General features: G+C 40.5%; 1 protein-coding gene across 2 annotated transcripts; it reads left to right on the top strand.

The window, feature by feature from the left end:
- Positions 1-1002: 1002 nt before the first annotated feature.
- On the top strand, positions 1003-9174 carry si:ch211-131k2.2 (protachykinin-1). Of its 2 annotated transcripts, XM_048232507.1 has the most exons (7): positions 1003-1364; positions 3936-4235; positions 5283-5379; positions 6018-6056; positions 6676-6744; positions 8860-8937; positions 9027-9174. In XM_048232507.1, the coding sequence occupies exons 2-7, from the start codon at positions 4122-4124 to the stop codon at positions 9062-9064; spliced, it is 435 nt and encodes a 144-aa protein (XP_048088464.1). In that variant the 5' UTR covers positions 1003-1364; positions 3936-4121; the 3' UTR covers positions 9065-9174. The 2 variants fall into 2 exon arrangements, with proteins under 2 accessions (XP_048088464.1, XP_048088463.1); XM_048232506.1 differs by lacking the exon at positions 1003-1364 and having other exon boundaries at positions 3866-4235.
- The last annotated feature ends 1223 nt before the right edge of the window (positions 9175-10397 follow it).

The following is a 10397-nucleotide window of genomic DNA, read 5'->3' as shown; positions in this document are numbered from 1 at the left end:
GGCTCAGGAGAAAGGCAGCCATCCTCCTGACTGATAAGTATCTCATACACCTAAGCATTAGAGCGAACAAGTGAGAGAGAGAGAGAGAGAGAGAGAGAGAGAGAGAGAGATGGAGAGAGAGAGAGAGAGAGAGCAGGCTGACATGAGCCCAGCTCCACCACCCTACCCAGAGAGGAATAGACAGAGACAGAGAGGGAGAGAGAGAGAGAGAGAGAGAAAGTAGTGTCGACAAATACAAAAGAGGAGCCCCAAAATCTGCCCAAGCCCCCCAAACCATCTCAGAGCCAATTAAAAGCAACAATGGGAAGACCCAATCCCATTACAGCCTGTTCAAAGGCAACTGGGGACACCGCCGGGTGACAGGAGCCAAGATGGTGGCACAGGACGTGCTGTCCTGCTTCTTACTGCAGTGCCATGCAGCTCTGGGGGAATCTATGAGCTCTGAAAAAAGAAAAAAAAAAACAAGCATTTCTGGAGAATTGGTAAAAAAAAAAAAAAAAGAACAAGTTGCCTCCCTTAAAAGCATACAAAAACCAGGGAACATTTCCGTTGGCACTCCTAGCTAGAATACTCACTGGCATCTTTTGGCTGTATGGTTCGTTGGTGAGGTCATGCAGTGAAAGCTGTCTTACATATAGACCCTTTCAACTGCATATAAAAACATGTGCATTCCTAAAGCATTACCGGTGGCACAGAAAACAACATTGAGCTAATGGTAACTTGGGGGACAAAAATAAATAAATTAATAAAAAAAGTTTTCAAGTCGACATGTTGTAGAGCATTACGTTGAAGTCTGATTCATTTTAATAATTTCAATTTGGTTGATCTGCTTAGTAATGTATGCATGTGTGTGTGTTTGTTTGTGTGTGTGTTGTGTAGACAGGGGTTAGGCTACTCTTAATGTGAATTGCAATATACATTCAGTGTCATTATATTAATTATTTAATCTGATTATACATTTAGTGTTATTATTATTATATTATATAATCTGATTATACACGTCAGTGCATGTGAATGCAATGGTACACACATGACCTGCTTTAAATTTACATGGATGGCTGTCTCATTCAAGAATGTCACACATATCAATGTCTCTGTCCTCCTGATATATTTGCGTCCTTTTCCAAGTCCTGAGGGTAGACAAAAAGAGATAAGCAGGGATCACACACTGAAAACTCCTCTTGTACCATGTTGTATCATGTCATACAAATGTCTTTGCAGAAATGTCCTAGAAAATGATGACAACTGATGAAGCTTCTGCAGCTGCCAACAGGAGAAAGTGTGCTCTGTGTTAGTGATCATGCTGAGAGACCGGGTTTGACACCATGTTGTCTGAACTTTTGAACTGGCAAGGGTTCACAAGGGTAAACATACTCGTATACCACTCAACAAACAATCCTGTGTATGACGGGAAAACGATCACCCTCCTTAACCTATTGTCAGAATCAATGTCAGAAATTTGTGCCAAGTTTGTTGAGACAAACAAGGAATTTGGCTCAGGCTGTTGGTGTCTCTTGTAGTTCAGAGCACACACACACACACACACTTACATAGTTACTTGACAGTGAGTTCATCTGATACATTTAAACAGAGTTTAAGAATCTCTCTATCTAGACTGAGAATCTATAGCAGAATACATAGGTCAAGTCAGGTCACAAAATCAGCTCTTGCAATCATGGAAAACTCCCGTAAACACAAAGCTCGTCTAGTCTGCGTTGAATGTGTTGAGCTGTGTTGAAAGAGCGATCGGTAAGAGCCAGATTGGCATGGTGAGGCAGCGTGGGGCCGCCGGACCTTTTTTCAGCGCACTCGCTTCGCATGCAAATGGACCACGGCCGATTCTTTTGATTCGCCACTGAGCACTACGGTCGGCGTGGAGCCCCACGCTCGCGTGGACTCAAGTGCTGTTCAGAGCTAATTACCCAAAATTGCTTTCTCGCTTTGTTAAGCACCTGTGGCAAGATCAAAGCCAACAATGTGTGCGTGTCATCCATGTTTCAATGGAAGTGCTTTATTTTATAGCACGGCTCAATGGGTTGAGCCATTTCAGGGGAAAGGAGCGAAGGACAAAATTGATCAATAAAAGCTTTGAAATCCCCTATTGTAATAGAAATAGTACTTAGGTGACATTCTTGTCGCAATCCATCAAACTATTAAAATAAACAACTTTCAAAAATGTTGGAAGCTTATAGCCTACATAGAAAATAATGTTTCAATACCCACAAGGAGTATGTCTACCTATTTTTAAAAGATATAAAAAAAGCTTTTATCCCATTATTCACCAGCATCTACTCAGGACTCGTAAAGACCCCTTGTAAAGGCAACAAATCACCCAAATTCTACTCTCTGGCAGGTCACGGTGAGGGAGTTTTTAACTTCTTTTGTTGTGGGAGGTCTATATATTCAGGTTAAAAAAAAAAGTGCAAGTGCTCAACCAAACACCTGCAAGTGCTCAACCAAATGCAGGTTTAGAGAATGGATACACACACACTCACATACAAAACAACAAAACAACAAACCTTGCCCATAAAAACATAACAAACTGTTCCAGCAAATAATCGACGAGATGCGCGTTTGGGAGAGTTTCAATTGTCTCTCTCTCTCACTCGTTCGCTCTAATACTCTGGCGTTACCCTGCATCGCTTGCACCTTTAAGTAACTATACTTAGAAAACCCTAACCTATCCTCAATCAACTACATTGACTCTCTCTGATCAACTTAATCAATTCGGTATTTACCTCGGTGTTGAAGTGATGGTTCAGTTAATTTTCGGTACAGTAAGCCTGTAGGTAGGCTACTACTAGCTGAACATTTACTGACAATATTACTGATGCTCAACACATATGAACTGGAATAGTATTTTGAAAAGGTGTCAAATGTTTTTTGATGTAAACTAACATATGGCACGCCACCTTATATGTTTGTGTGGAAACTCAAATTTGAAACATGGTCTGCACACAAAAAAGCCAACTGTTGATTACTGTTAAAGACTGCATTCGTCACACTCAGTACACATCTGTATTGTGCCTAACGTCATGTACCTAAGTGGTTCAGTACGAATATGTGTACCTTTACACCCCTAATGTCATAACCAAAACCAGTAGATGTTGATGGAAATTTACTGTGGGTCAAAACAAAACCGTAGAAAACCTTGTGTGAGTAATGTTACTGGCAGAAGTCGGAAGTCTTTCTTTTTTCCAACATGGGTTTAATAAAGGAGTGTGTAGTCGTACATACAGTGTGTGGTGGGCGCGTAGTGGGGGGCATAAGGCAATGTTTACCACCTGCTCCTTCAAAGACTCTGGGGCGCCGGGTGGTGTTCTTTCAACCCGACTCCAATCAAAGGAGCACATCAGAAAGTCACCAATGTGGTGTGCCGCGGCTGTCTGTGGTGTCTGCTTGATTCCCCTTCACAAACAGGGCTGTGCTATTACGACCTGTGGCAGAGGAGAGGGGCATAGCACGCAGGAAATGAGGAGAGCCATGTCGCTGGCAAATATTTGAGGATGGTTAACGTATGGAAAACAATAAAAGAATGCCCCCATAAACATAAACACACACACACACACGCGCGCGCACGCGCACACACACATCCGATCAGGCTTTATAGTTTGACGTTTCAGGAGTACCCACAGAATACAATTTGTTTTGTTTGCCCACACCCCCCACCCCCCATCACAAACACCATCTATTCTTCCCATAAATGTGACATTTTCAACGATGCCATAGGGACAGCAGAAGGTGTAATCGCTGTCTTTTGACAGATAATGTGCTTGCTCCCAAATCCCGCCAATGGAGGGGGTCCCTGGGTAATATTGGTGAGGGGGGGTGTGTGTGGGAAATGGTGTGTGTATGGGAGGGGGCGCCAACAATCGTATGGGTATAAATGCCACCTGTATTCAGACGATAAACCAATACTATCCTTGCTTTGCCAGACAAGGAAAGAAGCAAGCAAGAGGAAAATCCACAACTGTGCTACAACCATCCATCTAACGGAGGCATCTTGCAGCAGGCCAGGATTTTAGCCACAACAAAAAAAAAGGAACACTTGCATTATATAATAAGAGTCTTAAGCATTTTGTTTACTTTTCATTTTATTTTTTGTTATTTGTGTAGCCCATATGGAAACCTGGAAACTCCTTGCTACATTCATGCTCTTGATTGCTCTCGTATATAGCGCTCAGGGAATCTCTCTTACTCTAGATAGGGACAACTGGATATCTAAAGACTGGCAGGTAAGTGCATCAGATGCAACTGAAAGATCTCGGTTTGGAGAGGTACAGACAGAGGCATTTGCTCTTCTGATCCTGTGATAAGACCGACTTGTGTTCACAGTATAGTCGACTGCAAGTATTCAAAATGCAATTGATCTATACAAACTGCAAGAAGCAACCGAATATATTTGTAATTTTTTTACAGATATAAAATAATGCATATTATTTGTGCCTATTTTTGTTGCACTGTTACCATGTGATTTAAAGTAACACAATGTAGGAATTCCTGTTTTCATCCATTCTCAATACTGGGTACCAATTTAGCACTAAGAGGGTAGGCTACCCAATTTGTCAAAAAAAAGACAATATCACTACATAGTGCAATACCATGTGTTCTGGTTGTGCATCAGCAGTGTCAGAAACTCCACACTTTCAGTTAGTGTAGCATCAATATGACCTTGAAACCCCTTATTGTAAGGTAACATGACCTTGAAGCCCTTATTCTTAGGCAAAATAACGACATTGTGTTGCTTTAACTTGGTTTTAATACATAGATTGTTCTACAGTAAGTATTTTACTTTTACTGTTTGTACTCCATCTTACTCAAATGTAAAAAGGACTAATCTCATCAAGATGCTGCTTAACAATAATCTAATGTTGAAAACATTAATTGTACAAATGTAACAATTTAAGTATCTGACAAACATTTATAGTCACTGTCAATATTATGTGTTTATATGCTAGTTAATATATATATTATATTTACAATATTTTTGTTTGTATTAATGGATCAGAGTTTGTATTAATGGATTACTGGACAATGGCATTTAACCTGGTGGCGTTTAAACTTGAATCCTTTAACTCAGTGATTACTACTCTGGTGTGTGTGTGCGTGTACATGAGCATGAGCATGTGCATGTGTATGTGTGTCCGTGTGTATTTATGTGTGTGCGTGTGTGCGTGCGTGCGTGCATGCATGCGTGTGCGTGCGTGCGTGCGTGCGTGTGTGTGTGTGTGTGTGTGTGTGTGCGTGCGTGTGTGTGTGTGTGTATGGTGTGTGTGTGTCAGGAGGAGCCGGTGCTGGAGCAGTTAGCGGAGCAGGAGGAGAGCCTGATGAAGAGGTCCAAAGCACGGCAGTTCTACGGTCTGATGGGGAAGCGTTCGGGTAACATACTCACGTCCCAACTGCACGGGCGCACTGGCATTCATGTTATATTGGGATAGTAGAACTTAATATGCCACACTATTCCAGTGGCCTCGACACCCAGACTGTCCAGAGGCATGCTATTGTTAATATAAAGAGTGGTATTACTATTATGAATAGTACACTATTCATGTTATAGCATATAGATATTTCAGTTCATTTCAGTTCATTCAGTTATTTTGTTTAATCAGTTCTATCCTTTTATTATTTTACTTTCTACTCATTCTGATACCTGCCAGGATATATAGCACTTCAAATTCAAAAGTTTATATTAAAAATTGGAAAGAAAATTCCATGAATCCATTTTGAGTTGGTTACCCACACTGAAAAATTGACCTAAATATATGCAAGCGCAGAGTGTTCTTTTGACCTTCAATATTAACACCTGAGTCACAGGTAACTAATTTGCATGTTACTCTGACTTGGTATGTTGGTTGGCACACTGCCCAGCTTCATCCTCCTCTTTTCTTTCCTTGTTGTGATATTGGGTAACATTTAGCTCAAAGGCCTTGTCGATATTTGAGAGTGGAGCAAAGTGCATTAACATTATAAGTGCATGTGTCAATCAAAATGCTAGCGTGTTCTTTCTCTGATTTTAGCGACATCGAGTCAACGGCCTGCACCGGTGCAGAGACGAGGTGAGTGAGTGAGGAACTTTGTGTGCAAATCGCTCATAGTTCAGCAAGCTATACGCCCATCCATCGGACATCATAATCAACGCGCTATACCAAGCTATGCTTTTCTTCACAGATGCATACACAAGAGGAAAATAAAATGACAAAAGCTAAGATAGAAAAACTAATTTTATATCAATGCTAAAAATTCAGTTCTTTGCACTAACACTTCTTCTCAGTAATGTACAGACATCTTTATCATTTTTAAAAAAGTCTTCCTCCACATGATGCCACCCAAAACACTTCTGCACTCTAAAAAATGATGTGTTAAAATGACACATTGCTGTGTGTGCTCAGGGACAACACATTTTGTGCCAATTTCAACACAGTAATTATGTGGAGATAGCTGAATTGTGTGGCTGACTGGGTGAAAGACAGTTTAATATACAGGATTTTTTTGTTAGATAGCTGAAATTTGTCTTTAACCTTTCACCCAGCCATGTAATTGCTGTGTTGAAATGGACACAAAATGTGTTGTCCCTGAGCACATACAGCAATGTGTCATTTTAACACATCCCTTTTTAGAGTGTGTTTACCCGTGTGAGCTAACCTCACACCAACATTTTTTTCTCTTCCTTCTCAGGACATAAAGGAGCAGTGTTCATTGGGCTAATGGGCAGGAGGGATGCGGTCAGCGAAGGCCAGCGCGCAGGTAAAATGGGCTCTGTGCGCTAGCTTACTTGAAGCAGAGACTTTCTAATGAGGATTGATTGCTTTAATGCATTGATTGATTGATTTTATTCGAACCTGTTCGTTCTAAAATATGATACAGCTTTGCACCATACATTAAAAAAAATGTAGTTGTCAGTTGTCTACACATACCAACCCCCTTCCGCGGCAAAACGTTAACATGTGAATACATTGAGCAAATCATGTGGTGTGTTGCACGCGCATTTCTGCTGAAATAGATGCCCGATAAGTGCCCAAAAAGCGTTGCAATATGGCCGCTGAGTGGTGGGACTTGCCTAAAAGGACTTTGCTTGACGTCGGCAAACCAGTTTCCAGTTCGTTGACATCGCTGTCAACAAGCACCTGACGGCGATGACAAACGAAAATCCTTCCCTCCTTATTTTTTGCAGACACTTCACGTAGGCTGGCGTTTTTAAGGGAAAAGTGCTCCTTAGAGCCACCCACGGTCATTAAGGCTCACGTTCATTGCATTTCTTATGTTTTGGTACAACTACAGCACTCATCTGAGCTCACAGTGTAATATCTTTAGTGCTTTATTTTTTACTACTGACTGTGTTTAAATATGAAGCCTTTATGTGCAAACACACCTGCATGCCACCAGGGACAGTGTAATATGGTGGAAATCAAGTTAGAATGATTCCAAGGGCCTTCCACTGACAGGGCCCCCTCACAGTCTGAGTCACAGAATATAATGACCAACATTGTTATTATTGGTGGGGCCCAATTTTGTATTCTTTCACAGGGCCCAAAAGTTCTATCGGAACCCCTGCCTTCCACATTCTATCAGTATATATATAAATGCTATTATATATCTCCTCCTCAATACTCCTCCGAGGAAGACGCTGTGCGAATCAAAACGTTGCGTTGCGTCACTTGAACTATTAAAGTTTAAAAAAGTTATTTGTGTGCTCCGGTCCTTCTCTGGGTCCAGTCATATGAAGTGGCTCAGGACCTGATGCTGCTGCTGCACTGCAAAAACTGCATATCTAATAAAATCTAACCAAGTGTTATTAATCTTATATCAAGATCAAAAAATCTATTTGATACTGTTTTTAGTATAAAGAGACTTTCGTAGCACTTTCTCGTAAAATTGTTTGACTTCTTTGAAGACGTCTCATCCTGAAAACAAGCAAATTTGTCTGCCAGTGCGTTAAGCGCATTTGTCCTAAAAACAAGCAGATTTGTCTGCCAGTGCGTTAAATAAATTTGTCTTGATAAGTCTCCTTAAAATAAGCTAAAGTCTTCTTAAATTAAGTCAAAATGATCTTTTGAGAGTGTACTAGGTAAGTCTCTTCACTAAAAACAATACCAAATAGATTTTTTGATCTTGATATAAGATTAATAATACTTGGTTAGATTTAATTGCAGTGTGATTCTGGTCCTGCTCTATGAGCGCTGTGGACCTCTCTCTTTTGCTATACACTTGAAGCTCACTCACACCGAGAATCCTCTAATCAAGCGTCATCCCCACTCTTAGCCCCACACCACTAACACCAAACAAAGGACAGGAACGTCATCGACTGCCATTCAAACGCTCCATGTGCGTCATGCAGGCTCTGTTGTACATCACACGAGCTCGCCGATTTGTTTATTTCTTCATTTGTTTATCTTGTACAGAGCCCGGGAGGTGTCATTGCAAAATGTTATTTTGTTTATCGAGAGAAAGTGTGCTTGTTTTACTATATCGAGTGCTTATTTGACTAAATCCTGCTCTCATTTTACTAGATTATGGGCTCATTTACTAACTGGATGATCTTCTGTGTGGTGACAGGACTTTTTCCTGACTGATGTTTTTTATTATTTTTAAATGTTCTGAATCAAGGATACAAGGATACAAAAAATACAAGGAAGTTTATTGTCACATGCATATAGTTACTGGAAGTAAGAAATGCAGTGAAATTATGTCTGGTGTCAGCCTATTTGTGCATTTATGGGGTAAAAGTGCAGAATCACTCCGTAACAACAGCATCTCTGCCACATGACAGAATTACATTTATTTTTCACACTGATTTTTCAGTTGTCTCGAATAATGGGTTTATAATAACATGCAATTCCTTTCCACTGGTTGTACTTACAGGAGCTTTGAGGAGGATCACTCCGGAAGAGGACACCAGCTCAGCTGCAGACATGATGGAAGAATCAAACCAGCACTTAGGTATGTGGAACTGAAAAAGACATGCAGCATTATGTTGGTGATAGAATGATACAAGCTTATGCCCATGTTCATTTACCTGTCTCTCGTAGATCTAGAAGAGGATTGGAACAAACACCTGTATTACTGATAACCCTGATAGCTGTTGGAACACAAGATGGAGGTTAATAGTGGTTACATCCTGACTCATAGACCCCATCAATCCATACATTTACTACAAATAAAGTTTGCTACATCAAACATTGTTAAATTGCATTTGTGGTTTGTTCAGTTGTGAATCCTTAAAGCAACAAAATGCATTTTTTTACCTTAAAGTATAGCATTTTGATGCACGGATCACTTGATATTGCACTATGTAATGTTGTTGATCGGATAGGATCATGACCTTAGTCGGTTTCCTGCAAACTGGGTACGGTCTTTGCACTAAATGACGTTGAGTATTGACACCAAGGGGAATAAATATCAATTATTTCATGGTGTTACTTTTTAATGGAAAAAAATCTGCATGGTAGTTCATTAGAGATTTGGGGAGATATTCTTATAGAAAGCAACAGCGATAACAGTTAAGACAGCGATTAGAGGTGCAGTCTGTGATTCTCTCGTTATATTCAGAAAAATGTTCATCACTGTCCTTTAATTGTCCATTCTGTGTGCATGCTCAAAACTGACTGAACACTGAATACTGAGCAGCAGGCACGCTGAACTCTAAATGCAAATCCTTCTTTGGGTGCAAGTTGGAATCAGACTTAAACATGAAGGAGACATCTGCACTCTCGATGCTTGAGAGTGTGGTGTGAGGATCTCCTTTGTCTGTGTGCTCATAATATAGCCATGGCTGTGTAAGTGGGAAACCCCTTGTGTGTCAAAACGGCAGTTTTGGAGGAATTATTTGCAGTACATATGGAGGAAACGCAATATTTGAGACATGAAAAAAATCATTGCACTACATAGTACTGCACTTTACTGCAGAAATGCAATTTCTTGGGACATGAAAATATTATCGTACTGCATTAGAAAAACTGCTGTTATTTTTTGTAAGGGACAGAGACCCAAAAAGATCCATACACTATTCCTGCTAGTCAGCACATTGCTTCAGGAGCTTGGACAGTAGAGGTGTTTAGACTGTTGAACTCGAGAATGGATTACTGAACAGGCCTACAGGTCCCTGAAGTTCAAGCATCTGCGTGAAGTCACTACTACGTTCTCCACCCCTAATATCTGAATAGGGCATCTCAGTCAAATAACACAGGTTATGTTATGTGATATGTCTTATAGGGCCCCTCAATCATATACTATGAGGGATGTTATTCACTCCTAGTATCTGAATGGGGCCCCTCAGTCAAATAACACAGGTCACAATGTGATATTAATGCTTTGGAATTGCCATCTTTTTTCACAGCAAGGTGCCTTAAATCCATTCTACAAAACTCGCCAGAAGTCACCATTTAAGGGGTTGTTTTTCA

The sequence above is a fragment of the Alosa alosa genome, chromosome 22 (genome assembly GCF_017589495.1).
Source record: "Alosa alosa isolate M-15738 ecotype Scorff River chromosome 22, AALO_Geno_1.1, whole genome shotgun sequence".
Classification (NCBI taxonomy): domain Eukaryota; kingdom Metazoa; phylum Chordata; class Actinopteri; order Clupeiformes; family Clupeidae; genus Alosa; species Alosa alosa.
The sequence above is the reverse complement of the archived record's forward strand: the minus strand, read 5'-3'. Positions and strand labels throughout refer to the sequence as shown.